The following is an 18,069-nucleotide window of genomic DNA, read 5'->3' on the forward strand; positions in this document are numbered from 1 at the left end:
CCGATATACCGTTTGTCGCACTGTCCAGGCCCAGGAGATGATGTACTCAAGGGAGTTAAGAAGATGCCAATATCACCACCATTCAAATCATTGTTCTTTAAACTCCACACTAGCACATTATCAGTCAAGATGGATGCACGCTACAGGCCTGTTCGTCCCTTGGTCAACAAACTGTTTCTTGTGTAACAGACCTGAGACGATAGAACACGTGTTTTTGGACTGTTGGGGTGCCATTTTTTCTGGGATGTGCTTCAGAGAACTTTAAAAAAAGAGCTACCTCTAGATGCATATGGCATACGATTTTTACCATTTCCTAATACAGAGGAGTTTTCCTTTGATACAATAATGCTCATGGGCCTCCACAGCTCGTGGAAAACCAGAATGCAGTTTAACAATGCAGATATACAAGTCAACCCTGTACGAGAACATTTCATACACAGTGTTGTGCGGTTCAGGGAAGTGCATGTGACACTCCCCGAGCAGCCACAATGGATTCATGTACTTGACAGTTTGCTAAAACTGAAAAAGTTTTAACCCGCCGTGTCACGCGAAAGTGTGCTGGCATGTTTTATTGTTAATCGTCTTCTTTCGAATGTCCAAGTCAGCAATAATAAAAAAATAGAAAAAAAAGGCGTGGCTTAGTTGGTTAAAGCGCCTGTCTAGTATACAGGAGATCGTGAGTTCGAATCTCACCGGTGCCATTTTTACTTTCATTTTTCTTTCCTACCTTATCGTTCGTTAACTGCATTCATCGCCTGGACTGTTCGTAGAAACTTGCTGTTTCTAGCTGTTTCGGTCGGCGCCGTGGCTTAGTTGGTTAAAGCGCCTATCTAGTAAACAGGAGATCTTGAGTTCGAATCTCACCGGAGCCTTTTTACTTTCAATTTTCTTTCCTACCCCATCTTTCGTTAACTGCATCCATCGCCTCGACAACTCGTAGAAGCTTGCTGTTTCTAGTTGTTTCTGTCGGCGCCGTGGCTTAGTTGGATTCCACTTCCGGCCACCGAGCGTGACGAACGTGATTATCATGGTCTCCAAGAAGCGGATTCAGCGGCCCAGCTGGGCCGTGGTATCAGGAACACGGAAAGGCCTGCCAAGGATTATGAACTGGTTCTACCGCATCTGCCTACAGGTTCGAGTGTTTTGCATACTGTTTCTTTGCACGGCGACATAAAAGCCAGGCCCTACCGAGTGGAGCACTTTCGAGACTCCCTCGCTCGTCTTTCACTGCTGCCGGAAGTGGTTGCCCTTGGGGCATATCAAATGAATCACGTGTGGGCGGTAACGTTTAAAGGTGAAGACGCGAAAGCGAAGATTTTGCAAGCCCAAGCTCTTGAAGTGAAGGAACACCGATGCGTGGTCATTGACCCTTGTAACCAGGGCATCAGGTTGAAACTTTTCTGGCTGCTACACGGCGTGCAAGACGATGATGTTCGAGCGGCGTTCGCGGCTTTTGGAAAAGTTACTGAAATTTCGAGAGACAAGCGGAAAGTGCAAGGGTGTATCGACAAGGCTTCAGCGACTCGAACGGTCACGCTGAAGCTCAAAGTGGGCGTGACCATTGAGGACCTGCCGCATCAGCTTCGGATCGCCGAGGACGTCGCACTCGTCCACGTCGCAGGCAGAGCCCCGCTTTGCCTCCGGTGCCGCGGGAAAGGTCATATACGGCGTGAGTGTCGTGTGCCGCGCTGCGGGCTGTGCCGTCGCTACGGCCATGACGAGTCCCAGTGTGTGCGCACGTATGCCAACGTTGCAGGCCCCGTGCCGAGTGAAGTGGCAGGCGAACACTTGATGGACGCAGTGGACGACGAGGAAGCGAGCAGTGGAATCACTGAGGAGTCAGAACAGAACGAACAGTCCTCTGAGAAGACCCCTGCCCTTAAAGAACACTGTGAGTCAGATGTGAGTGTTCCGTTGCCGAATGTTGCTGGGACCGACACACCCACGAAAGAAGACGGCAATGCCAGTGCTGCAAGCCCAGCTTCGGCTACGCGACACAGTGAGGAACAGGGGGACACTGAAGCTGAGATGCCAGCTGCTTCTACCTTGCCTATGAAGCGTGTGCACGAAGACAGTGTCAACGAGGGATCAACCCAAGGAGGAGCGGAAAACGGACAGCCTCCACTGAAGGCGGCCCCCCTTTGCCGGGCGTCCTTCAAGCCAAGGCCAAACGTGCCCCCAGACCGGAGAACTGTGTCACCTGTGCCTCCGCCATAGCGGGGGTGCCCTTTCCGGTCGAGACGTCACAAGCCCGGTCCATGATCGGGAGCAGCACTTGGAACGACGGACAGACTCGCCAAAACGGAAGAATGGTCATCCCATGCAACAGTTCAACCGCAATGCTGTCTTTCTGCAGAAGAGATGTGAGTGAAATGTTTCGCGATTTATAATTTCTTGAGATGGCGACCTATTTATCCACTAGCTTGCGTGTAGCCACGCTAAATGTGAGGGGGCTGTCAACGCGTCGGAGACAACAGCAGCTGAACACCCTTCTGCTGGAAAATGAAATTGATGTGCTAGCAGTTCAAGAGAGCAAAATGGAAAGCGAACAACAAACAGATAAAATGGCTGAAATATATCGTTCTAGATATAATGTTAGTGTTTGTCATGCGGTTGGAAGATCGGGGGATGTGTCATTCTCATTCGAAATTGCATAGAGTGTGTACAGCCGCCCTGATTTTTAACAATATAGCGCGAGCATCGACTAAACTGCTGGTCAGCGCCTTATAACGGCGATAACCATGCAACACGGCGAGAGTTCGTGCATGCACAAGAATGTGGAAAGTCGCAATCAGATATTGTGACAGGGCGTGTGTCTTTGTGATCCGAACAGCGTAGCAGAAGACGCTCTCTCTTCGTGCGCCTGCGCGAACTCTCGCCGTGTTACACGCTTATCGCCGTTACAAGGCGCTGAGCAGCAATTTGGTCGACGCTCGCGCTATATTGTTAAAAATCAGGGCGGCTGTACAGTCTGTGTTCTCGTGTGAGAGTGGTCGGCTTTTGATATGCGATTTCAGTTTTTCTGGATTGGACTGGAGAGTGATCTGTGTTTATGCGCCGACTAGAACGTTTGAGCGGGAAGTTTTTTCACTATATGAAATCCTTCCTAATACATGAGAGACGTGTTCTCCTGCTTGGAGACTTCAACTGTGTCTGTAGACCGGAAGATAAAACAACAGACCGTGTCCTTCGTGACAAGAGTGCAGAGTTACTTATTGACATTGTTAATGAGGCAGAGCTTGAAGATGCTGGCTGTATAATGACGCATGAAGGCCAAGCAAAGTTCACGCACTTTCAAGGTAGCTGTCATGCAAGGTTGGACCGAATATATGTTCCCATTGATTGTGTGCCCTTGTGCTCGGAATATCAAACACTTCCCATGAGCTTTAGTGACCACTCCCTCGTAATGATTACTCTAGGCATGAAAAGTAAGGCAACAAAGTTCAATTGGGAGCTATGGAAATTTAATGAAAAACTGCTGCTGGATGAAGAATTTACCACTAAAGTTAAAGAATATATTAAGCATATGTTACAAAATGACTAATTTTATACAAGCATGGCAGCAGTTTAAGTGAGATATAAAGATAGCTGCTATTGACCGAGCATGCACTCTCCGACGTAAAAAAAGAGAACAAGAAAAAGAACTTCGTAGCACACTTGAATACATGCTTAGCATGGAGAGCGTTAAGCTTGGCTTGTTCGCCCAAGATATAAAAAAGATAAAAACCAAACTTGAGGTGATAGACGAAGAGAAGTATCGCGGTGCGGTGATAAGGGCACGCAGCGAAAAATTGTGGCTCGGAGAGACGCCCACGAAAAGGGCACTTAGTGACGAAAAAATGTACGCAGTGTCAAAAGAGATAAAAGAAATCTGCTATCAGAACGTAGTTACCTCGAAAAAAAAACGATTGAACGGGCGTTTGTAGAATTTTACAGCGAATTGTTTAGCCTGAAAACACCGGACGTTGAACGCTTCAGAAAAGACTTTCTGTCGCTGATGCCAAGAGTTGAAGACGAAGTGGCGCAGACACTTGAAGCAAGTATTACTTCCGAGGAAATTGAGGCCGTTATCGGGGAATTAAATTCCAATAAGTCACCCGGACCAGATGGTCTTTGTGCTGCCATATACAAGGCCTTTCCAACTGAAATGGCTGTTTTACTGGAAAGAGTTATTAGTGAATGCTACGAAAAGAACGTACCTCCTCCGTCTTTTCGAATGTCACACGTTGTACTAATCCCGAAAACAGATGACCCAGTTAAGCTTCAGTCTGTAGCGTCTTACAGTCCTATAAGTCTAACGAATGTTGACTATAAAATTTACATGAAAGTATTAGGGCGACGACTCCAACGTGTAATTACTTCTCTTGTAGGCCCACATCAGACATGCGGTATAAAAGGAAGGACCATTTTTACTAACATACACGCAGCAAAGAGTGTACTCGAATGTTGTGATGCGATGCATGACCACGTAGCCATGATGCAATTAGACCTCTACAAAACATTTGATAAAGTGGTACATGAAATTTTGTTCTCTGTTTTAGAGTATGTCAATGCTGGTTCCGTGATTACAAAGGGCGTGAAAATGGTTTACGAGTGGTGTTCAGCGAGACTGGTCGTGAATAAGCATTTAACCGATCGTATACCTGTTCAGTCGTCAGTAAGGCAGGGCTGTCCTCTGTCTCCCCTTTTGTTTGCGCTTTATCTAGAGCCTTTCTGTTTCAGATTGCTTACAAGGCCAAACATACACGGTTATAGATTTTTTCAAAGTGAAGTTCGGGTTTTGGCATACGCGGACGATATTGCGGTTTTTTGTACTGACCATGAGAGCGTGCAAGAAGTTGTAAAAGAAGCCACTGCTTTTTGCACTGCAAGTGGAAGTGAAATTAGTTGGGCAAAGTGTTTAGGATTTTGGCACGGAAACTGGCAATACGCGCCTGAACTGTTCTCCAGTATGCAATGGACAATAACGCCAGGCAATAACCTTTGTGTGCCACTGAAGCATTACCTTGAAAGCAAGGAATGTTGGGCCGGTGAAGTTGAGCAAGTGAAAACCCAAACAAACAAATGGGGAGGACATAACTTTTCTATGTTCGCAAGAGCTACCGTTCGCAATATGTTCCTAGTTGCAAAAATTTTTTACATGCTGCAAGTGTTATCTATGTCAAGAATCTCTGTTCAAAAACTGCATAGGGTATTTGCCACGTTTGTGTGGGCTTCAACATGGGAGCGTACCAGTCGATGCAATCTGTTTCATACGGTGCATAATGGTGGACTGGGATTGTCACATTTATACTTAAAGCAGATTGTAACCAGGTTCTTTTTTTTTCGCGAACAAAGCGATGTTTTTCTTAGAACGGTAATCCAAGTGCGATTGCGTGATTCACTGCCGGATTATGTAGTTTCGACTATGTCTACAGGGACAATGGATCTAAGTGCTTTACTTCGCGAAGTTGTCGCGTCCTTCCAAATAGTGAAGGCGAGATTTTCAAATGAGTATATGTGTACTGTTACGCGAAAACGGCTGTACAAAGATTTATTGGAAACCTTTTTACCTGTGCCTCTTTATCGCGCTGTATATGCTTTGGGTCCGGAGCGGGACGTGTTGAAAAGAGTGAAAAGAATGGCCATCAGATCGTCCGCTAAATCTTTCTTTTTTCAATTGCATACCGGCACTCTTCCGGTGAAGCCATGGCTGGAAAGCAAAGGCCTTTTTGTGCCTTGGTCTGCTGACTGTTTAATTAGCAAAAAGCTGGAATCCATAGAGCATATTTTCCTTGATTGTCACGATGCGGTTATTTTGTGGGGCGTGCTACAGCGTACTATTAAAAAGGACTTACCAATAACGCCGTTTGGCACACGCTACCTTCCATGCGCCCAGCCAGGAGAAGTGCCCAGTGATTTATTAATGGTCTTGTGTATGCACAGCATATGGAGAACGCGGATGGATGTTCGCCATGAGCATGTCGTACACCCAGCCCATCAGTATTTTGTTGAAAGTGTAATGTACACGCGTGATGTTTTCGGAGGGCAATCTGAACCCCCGGAATGGCTGCCAGTCTTGGACAAGCTCATGTCACCTAATCCATTTTATCACAAGAAACCTGTCAGAAAGTGACTTGTGTTTTTAATTCCATGCGACTTTTCATCGATATTTGTAGTTGCCAAGTCGGTAATAAAGAAAAAAAAAAGCCGTGGCTCAGTTGGTTAAAGCGCCTGTCTAGTAAACAGGAGATCGTGAGTTGGAATCTCACCGGTGCCTTTTTACTTTCATTTTTCTTTTCTGCCCCATCGTTCGTTAACTGCATTCATCGCCTCGACGGCTCGTAGAAACTTGATGTTTCTAGCTGTTTCCGTCGGCGCCGTGGCTTAGTTGGTTAAAGCGCCTGTTTAGTAAACAGGAGATCGTGTGTTCGAATCTCACCGGTGCCTTTTTACTTTCATTTTTCTTTCCTGCCCCATCGTTCGTTAATTGCATTCATCGCCTCGACGGCTCGTAAAAACTTGATGTTTCTAGCTGTTTCCGTCGGCGCCGTGGCTTAGTTGGTTAAAGCGCCTGTCTAGTAAACAGGAGATCGTGAGTTCGAATCTCACCGGTGCCTTTTTACTTTCATTTTTCTTTCTTGCCCCATCGTTCGTTAACTGCATTCATCGCCTCGACGGCTCGTAGAAACTTGCTGTTTCTAGCTGTTTCCGTCGGCGCCGTGGCTTAGTTGGCTAAAGCGCCTGTCTAGTAAACAGGAGATCGTGAGTTGGAATCTCACCGGTGCCTTTTTACTTTCATTTTTCTTTCCTGCCCCATCGTTCGTTAACTGCATTCATCGCCTCGACGGCTCGTGGAAACTTGATGTTTCTAGCTGTTTCCGTCGGCGCCGTGGCTTAGTTCGTTGAAGCGACTGTCTGGTAAACAGGAGATCATGAGTTCGAATCTCACCGGTGCCTTCTTAGTTTCATTTTTCTTTCCTGCCCCATCGTTCGTTAACTGCATTCATCGCCTCGACGGCCCGTAGAAACTTGCTGTTTCTAGCTGTTTCCATCGGCGCCGTGGCTTAGTTGGTTAAAGCGCCTGTCTAGTAAACAGGAGGTCATGAGTTCGAATCTCACCGGTGCCTTCTTACTTTCATTTTTCTTTCCTGCACCATCGTTCGTTAACTGCATTCATCGCCTCGACGGCTCGTAGAAACTTGCTGTTTCTAGCTGTTTCCGTAGGCGCCGTGGCTTAGTTGGTTAAAGCGCCTGTCTAGTAAACAGGAGATCGTGAGTTGGAATCTCATCGGTGCCTTTTTACTTTCATTTTTCTTTTCTGCCCCATCGTTCGTTAACTGCATTCATCGCCTCGACGGCTCGTAGAAACTTGCTGTTTCTAGCTGTTTCCATCGGCGCCGTGGCTTAGTTGGTTGAGCGCCTGTCTAGTAAAGAGGAAATCGTGAGTTCGAATCTCACCGGTGCCTTTTTACTTTCATTTTTCTTTCCTGCCCCATCGTTCGTTAACTGCATTCATCGCATCGACGGCTCGCAGAAACTTGATGTTTCTAGCTGTTTCCGTCGGCGCCATGGCTTAGTTGGTTAAAGCGCCTGTTTAGTAAACAGGAGATCGTGAGTTCGAATCTCACCGGTGTCTTTTACTTTCAGTTTTCTTTCCTGCCCAATCGTTCGTTAACTGCATTCATCGCCTCGACGGCTCGTAGAAACTTGATGTTTCTAGCTGTTTCCGTCGGCGCCGTGGCTTAGTCATTCTGCTTCCGGCCACGCCAGTGAACGGACGCAGGATGCAGGGCTCCTCAGGAGCGGCTTCAGCGGCCATGTCAGGCCGCGGTAACAGAACTGCTGAACAGGATAGTACTTATCAAGTTGTTTTGCCTGCACTGCCAACAGGTCGGTTTGTTTTGAATACCGTTTTTTTTGCATGCCGATATCAGGGCCCGCCCTTACCGGGTGGAAGATTTCCGCGACGCTTTGGCACAGCATTCGCTGATCCCCGATGTTGTTGCGATGGGGGCGTATCGGATAAGCCACGTCTGGGCCGTCACTCTCAAAGATACTGAAGCGGTGAACAAGCTTGTTAGTGTAGGCGAGTTGTGTGTGAAAAACGGTCGCTGCTTGGTAATTGACCCGGCGAACCAGAATGTGCGGCTGAAACTTCACTGGCTGCTACACAACGTGCCAGACGAGGATGTCCGTGCTGCCTTTGCGCCGTACGGAAAGGTATCCGAAGTTACACGGGAGCGCTGGCGAGTTAAAGGTATGTTAGAAAAGGGCTCAACTACTAGACACGTCACGCTGAAGCTGAAAGCTGGCATGAAGCTCGACGACCTGCCGCATCAGCTGAATGTTAGCGGTGAGCTGGCGCTCGTTATTGTGCCAGGCAGACCCCCGCTGTGCCTACGCTGCCGGAGTGCGGGTCACATCCGCAAAGAGTGCCGGGTTCCTCGCTGCGGAACCTGTCGACGGTTCGGGCATGAAGAGAGCCAGTGTGCTCGTACCTACGCTAGCATTGCCGGACCTGGGAGCAGCGAAGACTCGTCGGAGTTAATAATGGACGAGGTGGATGCGGAGGAGGCTGCTGACATTAGAGGTCAGTCAACAAAACAGGACGCGCCTTCCATGACTGTTTTAACAAAGCATAAGGTGACGGTGCCCAGTCAAGAGAGTGAAACTCGGCAAGCCTTGCAAGATCCGTCACAGGACCATGAAGGCGAGTCAAAGGAAGCATCAGAAGATGTAATCAATTTTTCTGACGCTGAGGAGCATCTCAGCACTGAGCCTTCCTTTACTGATGCCATGGAGGTTGGGCCGGAGACAGCAGCCTTTATTGCCGCGAAACGTCCACACGAGGAAAGCGTCGAGGGGACTCAGCTGCCAGGTGGTGTTTGTGGTGAGCCGCCGCCGAAAACTTCGGGCATCCGAAGAGCAACGTTAAGACCGAAGCCGAACTTCTCGGCCGACACGCGGCAGGCGGGGAAACCGCCTCCGTAGTTTTGTGGTGTCCTGAACGATTTGTGGGTCGGCTGCCTACCGACCAGCATCAGGAACATTCTGCAACCAAGCGGGGCGTGTGTGAGCAAAAATGACAGACGGTGCTTGGACTTCGTTTGTATGCAGCCCGATGTTCCGCTGGGAGGACAATACATGCACACATATGCCACTGTTCTTCAGAAGCGGAGGCCACGCAATCATGAAGGTAGGCACCATGCGGGTACGGACGTCTCTCGCTAATACATGACTCTCAAGCTTAATTCGCCGTTACACGTAGCTACTTTGAATGTCAGAGGGCTGGGAGCGAGAAGGCGACAATGCCAGCTCATCGCCTCTTTTTAGATAATGATATAGATGTAGCAGCTGTGCAAGAGTCAAAGATTGAGAGCCAAGAAAGCACTGACCGTATGGTGGCTTTTTTCAAACAAACTTTTATGTGTGTGTATGCCATTCTGTTGGTGTATCGGGTGGATGCCTTTTATTTATACGTAACACGCTGGGAGTAAGCGTAGAGTCCGTTTTTGCCTGTCCAAGTGGTCGGCTTTTGGTTACTGAATTTACCTACTGTAATTTATGCTGGCGTGTGTTGTGTTTGTATGCTCCCAATTCAGAACGCGAACGTGAAGTGTTTTTTGAGTCTATTGAATCGTGGTTGAAGGTCGACAAAATCTTGCTTGTACTTGGTGACTACAACTGTGTGTGCTCAGCTGTGGACCGAGCGGCGAAGTGTAAACCTCGAAGAGACAGAAGCTCCGAGCAGTTGAATGGACTTGTGCATGAATACGGCCTTGAGAATGTTGGTAGTGTGTTCTCCACTGGAAACCAACCAGAGTTCACGCACTTTCAGCGAGACAGCCATGCTCGATTGGACAGGGTGTATGCCTCGGTTGATCTTGTTTCTCTATGTACTGCATATGAGGTCAAACCTGTGTCTTTCAGCGATCATTGTCTCGTGAGTGCAGTGTTCGGTAGGGCAGGAAAGAAATCGCGCTTTAACTGGCACCTATGGAAACTGAATGCCAAACTTCTCGCCGATGAAGAGTTCCTTACGGAAGTTAAGACCGAGTTTGAAAGTCGTCTGACTATGCGACCAGTAAGTTTTGCAGCGGAATGGGACAGCTTTAAAGAATGGGTCAAATTGAAATCCATAGAAAAGAGCGGTAAGGTGCGGCATAAAGAGAAAGAAAAAGAACTGAATGAACAACTCCAGTTTCTTTTGAGCATGGAAAGTTCAGTGCCAGGGCATTTCGCCAGTAAAATACGAGAGATAAAAAGTGAGTTGGAAACAATCGACAGTGAAAGATACACAGCGGCTGTTATACGTGCAAGGGCTGAAAAACTTTGGGCTGGAGAAGTACCGACAAAACGAGCGCTAGCAGACGAGAAAAGATACGCCTGCCAGAAAGAAATAAGGAGTATAAGATATGCCGGCCATATCACTGAAGATGCTAAAGATATTCAGCGTGCGGTAACAGAGCACTTCGAAGAACTGCTTAGCGCTAAGCTTGAGACTGTAGGCGGCTTTCGAACAGATTTTCTAAGATTGATGCCTGCACTGGATGACGAAAGCAAAGCGCGTCTAGAAACACCGGTAACGTTGCAGGAGATACTATCTGCAATAGATGACCTGACACCTGGGAAGGCCCCTGGGCCGGATGGTCTAAGCGCCGCATTCTTTAAAACCTTTGAGCAGTATGCGGCTCAGTTTATGCTCTGTGTAATCACTGAAGCTTATGAACGTAATACTGTTCCATTGTCTTTCTCTACATCGCACATTGTTCTAATACCCAAGACAGATGATCCGGAGAAACGACAGTTGGTGGGGTCATATCGACCGATAAGCCTCACCAATGTTGACTTTAAGGTGTACATGAAGGTTTTAGCAAAAAGACTGCAAAGTGTAATAAAAACATTGGTTGGGCCTCATCAAACGTGCGGCATCAAGGGTCGATCCATTGCCACGAATATACATGTCGCAAGAACCGTATTAGAATGCGTTGATACACTCGGTGGTCAGATAGCCATGATGCAATTAGATTTGGCGAAAGCCTTTGACAGTGTTTCTCACGAAAATCTTTTTTCCATTTTGGAGCATTCTAACCTTGGTGACGTCATAGTGGAGGGTGTTAAAATGGCTTATGCGAACTGCACGACCCGTATTATTGTGAATGGTGAACTGACTGACAGCATCGCAGTATGGTCATCAGTAAGGCAGAGCTGCCCGCTCTCACCCCTGCTTTTTGCACTGTATTTAGAGCCACTTTGCTTGGCTATCATTGATAGCGATCGCATTTTAGGTTTCAAGCTGCAATCAGCACACGTGAAAATGCTAGCATACGCTGATGACATTGCAATCTTTTGTGCAACTAGAAAGAGCATCTGTGAAGTCACTGGTGTCGTCCAAACATTTTGTGATCAAACCGGATGCAAGATCAATTGGGAGAAAAGCTCTGGGTTTTGGCATGGTGATTGGGACGTGACACCTGATTTCTTCTGTAAGCTGCGATGGTCTGCTCTCCCAACACGATATCTAGGCGTGCCTTTAGAATGTTATCAAGATCCCAACGTGCACTGGGTGGAAGAAACATCCAGAGTGAAAGAAAAAGCGGATGCGTGGCAAGGAAGGCAACTGTCAATGTTTTCGCGCGCTTCTATTTGCAATGTTTTTCTTATTTCGAGACTGTGGTACCTCATAAATGTGTTGTGTATCTCACGAACCTCAATTCAGAAAATGCACCGCGTTTTTGCTGTTTTTATTTGGGCATCCACATGGGAAAAAACCGCCCGGACGAATTTGTTTATTTCTGTTAAAAGGGGCGGGCTTGGCCTTGCACATCTGTTCTTGCGTCAGGTGGTCTCGCGATTTATATTCCTCCGTGATCAAAAAGATACCTTTCTAAGAACTGTGATGCAAGTGCGATTGCAGAGGCTGCTCCCTGAATGGATTGTGTCATGTGAAAACATGCCTGGTACTGTGACTGGCTACCTGCGCGAGGTTGTTTTTTCGTGCAAGTTGCTAGAAGTGCGGTTTTCTTTTGATTATCTTTGCAATGTTCCCCAAAAAAAAGCTGTATAAAGATCTCATTGACGTGATGCTACCGGTGCCTTTTTACCGGGCACTACAATGTATAGGCCCAGGGCAGGACGTTTTGAAAAGAGTTAAGAAGATGCCCGTGAGGCCATCAGCTAAAACGTTCCTTTTCAAACTGCACTCCAATACGCTCCCTGTTAAAACCTGGCTGAATGAAAAAGGTATCTTCGTCCCATGGACAACAAATTGCCTGTTGTGCAAAAAGCCGGAAACAATTGAACACGTTTTCTTACAGTGTTGGGATGCTGTCTTCCTATGGGACGTCCTCCAAAGGACAATTAAAAAGGAACTTCCATTATCTCCTTACGGTATAAGATTCCTACCAGTGCAGACCGATGATGCACCTTATGATTTAATTATGCTTCTTGGCCTCCATAGTTTGTGGAAAACACGAATGCAGGTGCGTCATGCAGATATAGATACACGATCTGCGCGTGAAAACTTTATTGAAAATGCTGTGTATATACGCGAAACTTTCAGGATGCAGCAGGATCCGCCACAATGGCATTCTCTGTTTGATGAGTTGGTGAACATGAAAAGATTTTAGCCGCGTACGCGTTAGCTCAAGTGTAGTTGACGTGTTTTATCATGTGTATTTTCTTTTGTGTTTCACGGCAATAAAGAAAAAAAAAAGCCGTGGCTTAGTTGGTTAAAGCGCCTGTCTAGTAAACAGCAGATCATGAGTTCGAATCTCACCGGTGCCTTCTTAGTTTCATTTTTCTTTCCTGCCCCATCGTTCGTTAACTGCATTCATCGCCTCGACGGCCCGTAGAAACTTGCTGTTTCTAGCTGTTTCCATCGGCGCCGTGGCTTAGTTGGTTAAAGCGCCTGTCTAGTAAACAGGAGGTCATGAGTTCGAATCTCACCGGTGCCTTCTTACTTTCATTTTTCTTTCCTGCACCATCGTTCGTTAACTGCATTCATCGCCTCGACGGCTCGTAGAAACTTGCTGTTTCTAGCTGTTTCCGTAGGCGCCGTGGCTTAGTTGGTTAAAGCGCCTGTCTAGTAAACAGGAGATCGTGAGTTGGAATCTCATCGGTGCCTTTTTACTTTCATTTTTCTTTTCTGCCCCATCGTTCGTTAACTGCATTCATCGCCTCGACGGCTCGTAGAAACTTGCTGTTTCTAGCTGTTTCCATCGGCGCCGTGGCTTAGTTGGTTGAGCGCCTGTCTAGTAAAGAGGAAATCGTGAGTTCGAATCTCACCGGTGCCTTTTTACTTTCATTTTTCTTTCCTGCCCCATCGTTCGTTAACTGCATTCATCGCATCGACGGCTCGCAGAAACTTGATGTTTCTAGCTGTTTCCGTCAGCGCCGTGGCTTAGTTGGTTAAAGCTCCTGTCTAGTAAACAGGAGATCGTGAGCTCGAATCTCACCGGGGAGTTTCTGCTTCCGGCCACGCCAGTGAACGGACGCAGGATGCAGGGCTCCTCAGGAGCGGCTTCAGCGGCCATGTCAGGCCGCGGTAACAGGACTGCTGATCAGGATAGTACTTATCAAGTTGTTTTGCCTGCACTGCCAACAGGTCGGTTTGTTTTGAATACGTTTTTTTGCATGCCGATATCAGGGCCCGCCCGTACCGGGTGGAAGATTTCCGCGACGCTTTGGCACAGCATTCGCTGATCCCCGATGTTGTTGCGATGGGGGCGTATCGGATGAGCCATGTCTGGGCTGTCACTGTCAAGGATTCTGAATTGGTGGCGAAGGTTGTTAGTGTAGGCGAGTTGTGTGTGAAAAACGGTCGCTGCTTGGTAATTGACCCGGCGAACCAGGATGTGCGGCTGAAACTTCACTGGCTGCTACACAACGTGCCAGACGAGGATCTCCGTGCTGCCTTTGCGCCGTACGGAAAGGTATCCGAAGTTACACGGGAGCGCTGGCGAGTTAAAGGTATGTTAGAAAAGGGCTCAACTACTAGACACGTCACGCTGAAGCTGAAAGCTGGCATGAAGCTCGACGACCTGCCGCATCAGCTGAATGTTAGCGGTGAGCTGGCGCTCGTTATTTTGCCAGGCAGACCCCCGCTGTGCCTACGCTGCCGGAGTACGGGTCACATCCGCAAAGAGTGCCGGGTTCCTCGCTGCGGAACCTGTCGACGGTTCGGGCATGAAGAGAGCCAGTGTGCTCGTACCTACGCTAGCATTGCCGGACCTGGGACCAGCGAAGACTCGTCGGAGTTAATAATGGACGAGGTGGATGCGGAGGAGGCTGCTGACATTAGAGGTCAGTCAACAAAACAGGACGCGCCTTCCATGACTGTTTTAACAAAGCATAAGGTGACGGTGCCCAGTCAAGAGAGTGAAACTCGGCAAGCCTTGCAAGATCCGTTACAGGACCATGAAGGCGAGTCAAAGGAAGCATCAGAAGATGTAATCAATTTTTCTGACGCTGAGGAGCATCTCAGCACTGAGCCTTCCTTTACTGATGCCATGGAGGTTGGGCCGGAGACAGCAGCCTTTATTGCCGCGAAACGTCCACACGAGGAAAGCGTCGAGGGGACTCAGCTGCCAGGTGGTGTTTGTGGTGAGCCGCCGCCGAAAACTTCGGGCATCCGAAGAGCAACGTTAAGACCGAAGCCGAACTTCTCGGCCGACACGCGGCAGGCGGGGAAACCGCCTCCGTAGTTTTGTGGTGTCCTGAACGATTTGTGGGTCGGCTGCCTACCGACCAGCGTCAGGAACATTCTGCAACCAAGCGGGGCGTGTGTGAGCAAAAATGACAGACGGTGCTTGGACTTCGTTTGTATGCAGCCCGACGTTCCGCTGGGAGGACAATACATGCACACATATGCCACTGTTCTTCAGAAGCGGAGGCCACGCAATCATGAAGGTAGGCACCATGCGGGTACGGGCGTCTCTCGCTAATACATGACTCTCAAGCTTAATTAGCCGTTACACGTAGCTACTTTGAATGTCAGAGGGCTGGGAGCGAGAAGGCGACAATGCCAGCTCAATCGCCTCTTTTTAGATAATGATATAGATGTAGCAGCTGTGCAAGAGTCAAAGATTGAGAGCCAAGAAAGCACTGACCGTATGGTGGCTTTTTTTCAAACAAACTTTTATGTGTGTGTATGCCATTCTGTTGGTGTATCGGGTGGATGCCTTTTATTTATACGTAACACGCTGGGAGTAAGCGTAGAGTCCGTTTTTGCCTGTCCAAGTGGTCGGCTTTTGGTTGCTGATTTTACCTACTGTAATTTGTGCTGGCGTGTGTTGTGTTTGTATGCTCCCAATTCAGAACGCGAACGTGAAGTGTTTTTTGAGTCTATTGAATCGTGGTTGAAGGTCGACAAAATTTTGCTTGTACTTGGTGACTACAACTGTGTGTGCTCAGCTGTGGACCGAGCGGCGAAGTGTAAACCTCGAAGAGACAGAAGCTCCGAGCAGTTGAATGCACTTGTGCATGAATACGGCCTTGAGGATGTTGGTAGTGTGTTCTCCACTGGAAGCCAACCAGAGTTCACGCACTTTCAGCGAGATAGCCATGCTCGATTGGACAGGGTGTATGCCTCGGTTGATCTTGTTTCTCTATGTACTGCATATGAGGTCAAACCTGTGTCTTTCAGCGATCATTGTCTCGTGAGTGCAGTGTTCGGTAGGGCAGGAAAGAAATCGCGCTTTAACTGGCACCTATGGAAACTGAATGCCAAACTTCTCGCCGATGAAGAGTTCCTTACGGAAGTTAAGACCGAGTTTGAAAGTCATCTGACTAGGCGACCAGTAAGTTTTGCAGCGGAATGGGACAGCTTCAAAGAATGGGTCAAATTGAAATCCATAGAAAAGAGCAGTAAGGTGCGGCATAAAGAGAAAGAAAAAGAACTGAATGAACAACTCCAGTTTCTTTTGAGCATGGAATGTTCAGTGCCAGGGCATTTCGCCAGTAAAATACGAGAGATAAAAAGTGAGTTGGAAACAATCGACAGTGAAAGATACACAGCGGCTGTTATACGTGCAAGGGCTGAAAAACTTTGGGCTGGAGAAGTGCCGACAAAACGAGCCCTAGCAGACGAGAAAAGATACGCCTGCCAGAAAGAAATAAGGAGTATAAGATATGCCGGCCATATCACTGAAGATGCTAAAGATATTCAGCGTGCGGTAACAGAGCACTTCGAAGAACTGCTTAGCGCTAAGCTTGAGACTGTAGGCGGCTTTCGAAGATTTCCTAAGACTGATGCCTGCACTGGATGACGAAAGTAAAGCGCGCCTAGAAACACCGGTAACGTTGCAGGAGATACTATCTGCAATAGATGACCTGACACCTGGGAAGGCCCCTGGGCCGGATGGTCTAAGCGCCGCATTCTTTAAAACTTTTCAGCAGTATGCGGCTCAGTTTATGCTCTGTGTAATCACTGAAGCTTATGAACGTAATACTGTTCCATTGTCTTTTTCTACATCGCACATTGTTCTAATACCCAAGACAGATGATCCGGAGAAACGACTGTTGGTGGGGTCCTACCGACCGATTAGCCTCACCAATGTTGACTACAAGGTGTACATGAAGGTTTTAGCAAAACGACTGCAAAGCGTAATAAAGAAATTGGTTGGGCCTCATCAAACGTGCGGCATCAAGGGTCGATCCATTGCCACGAATATACATGTCGCAAGAACCGTACTAGAATGTGTTGATGCACTCGGTGGTCAGATAGCCATGATGCAATTAGATTTGGCGAAAGCCATTGACCGTGTTTCTCACGAAATTCTTTCTTCCATTTTGCAGCATTCTAACCTTGGTGACGTCATAGTGGAGGGTGTTAAAATGTCTTATGCGAACTGCACGACCCGTATTATTGTGAATGGTGAACTGACTGACAGCATCGCAGTACGGTCATCAGTAAGGCAGGGCTGCCCGCTCTCACCCCTGCTTTTTGCACTGTATTTAGAGCCACTTTGCTTGGGTATCATTGATAGCGATCGCATTTTAGGATTCAAGCTGCAATCAGCACACGTGAAAATGCTAGCATACGCTGATGACATTGCAGTCTTTTGTGCAACTAGAAAGAGCATCTGTGAAGTCACTGGTGTCGTCCAAACATTTTGTGATCAAACCGGATGCAAGATCAATTGGGAGAAAAGCTCTGGGTTTTGGCATGGTGATTGGGACGTGACACCTGATTTATTCTGTAAGCTGCGATGGTCTGCTCTCCCAACACGATATCTAGGCGTGCCTTTAGAATGTTATCAAGATCCCAACGTGCACTGGGTGGAAGAAACATCCAGAGTGAAAGAAAAAGCGGATGCGTGGCAAGGAAGGCAACTGTCAATGTTTTCGCGCGCTTCTATTTGCAATGTTTTTCTTATTTCGAGGCTGTGGTACCTCATAAATGTGTTGTGTATCTCACGAACCTCAATTCAGAAAATGCACCGCGTTTTTGCTGTTTTTATTTGGGCATCCACATGGGAAAAAACCGCCCGGACGAATTTGTTTATATCTGTTAAAAGGGGCGGGCTTGGCCTTGCACATCTGTTCTTGCGGCAGGTGGTCTCGCGATTTATATTCCTCCGTGATCAAAAAGATACCTTTCTAAGAACTGTGATGCAAGTGCGATTGCAGAGGCTGCTCCCTGAATGGATTGTGTCATGTGAAAACATGCCTGGTACTGTGACTGGCTACCTGCGCGAGGTTGTTTTTTCGTGCAAGTTGCTAGAAGTGCGGTTTTCTTTTGATTATCTTTGCAATGTTCCCAAAAAAAAACTGTATAAAGATCTCATTGACGTGATGCTGCCGGTGCCTTTTTACCGGGCATTACACTGTGGAGGCCCAGGGCAGGACGTTTTGAAAAGAGTTAAGAAGATGCCCGTGAGGCCATCAGCTAAAACGTTCCTTTTCAAACTTCACTCCAATACGCTCCCTATTAAAACCTGGCTGAATGAAAAAGGTATCTTCGTCCCAAGGACAACAAATTGCCTGTTGTGCAAAAAACCGGAGACAATTGAACACGTCTTCTTACAGTGTTGGGATGCTGTCTTTCTATGGGACGTCCTCCAAAGGACAATTAAAAAGGAACTT

General features: G+C 47.6%; 1 protein-coding gene and 8 non-coding genes across 9 annotated transcripts; all 9 read left to right on the top strand.

The window, feature by feature from the left end:
* The first annotated feature begins 129 nt into the window (after positions 1–129).
* Positions 130–16,787, top strand: LOC146192546 (uncharacterized). Its single transcript, XM_084600464.1, has 3 exons — positions 130–146; positions 984–1,891; positions 16,780–16,787. The coding sequence occupies exons 1-3, from the start codon at positions 130–132 to the stop codon at positions 16,785–16,787; spliced, it is 933 nt and encodes a 310-aa protein (XP_084456590.1).
* On the top strand, positions 6,356–6,429 carry TRNAT-AGU (transfer RNA threonine (anticodon AGU)). The gene has a single exon. It is a non-coding gene; the product is annotated as a tRNA-Thr (tRNA).
* On the top strand, positions 6,526–6,599 carry TRNAT-AGU (transfer RNA threonine (anticodon AGU)). Its single transcript has one exon. It is a non-coding gene; the product is annotated as a tRNA-Thr (tRNA).
* TRNAT-AGU (transfer RNA threonine (anticodon AGU)) lies at positions 6,696–6,769 on the top strand. The gene has a single exon. It is a non-coding gene; the product is annotated as a tRNA-Thr (tRNA).
* Positions 7,036–7,109, top strand: TRNAT-AGU (transfer RNA threonine (anticodon AGU)). Its single transcript has one exon. It is a non-coding gene; the product is annotated as a tRNA-Thr (tRNA).
* TRNAT-AGU (transfer RNA threonine (anticodon AGU)) lies at positions 7,206–7,279 on the top strand. Its single transcript has one exon. It is a non-coding gene; the product is annotated as a tRNA-Thr (tRNA).
* On the top strand, positions 7,545–7,618 carry TRNAT-AGU (transfer RNA threonine (anticodon AGU)). Its single transcript has one exon. It is a non-coding gene; the product is annotated as a tRNA-Thr (tRNA).
* Positions 12,865–12,938, top strand: TRNAT-AGU (transfer RNA threonine (anticodon AGU)). The gene has a single exon. It is a non-coding gene; the product is annotated as a tRNA-Thr (tRNA).
* TRNAT-AGU (transfer RNA threonine (anticodon AGU)) lies at positions 13,035–13,108 on the top strand. Its single transcript has one exon. It is a non-coding gene; the product is annotated as a tRNA-Thr (tRNA).
* Positions 16,788–18,069: the final 1,282 nt, after the last annotated feature.

This window comes from Amblyomma maculatum, chromosome 4, assembly GCF_055883805.1.
Source record: "Amblyomma maculatum isolate TAMU_Amacu chromosome 4, ASM5588380v1, whole genome shotgun sequence".
In the NCBI taxonomy this organism is placed as follows: Eukaryota; Metazoa; Arthropoda; class Arachnida; order Ixodida; family Ixodidae; genus Amblyomma; species Amblyomma maculatum.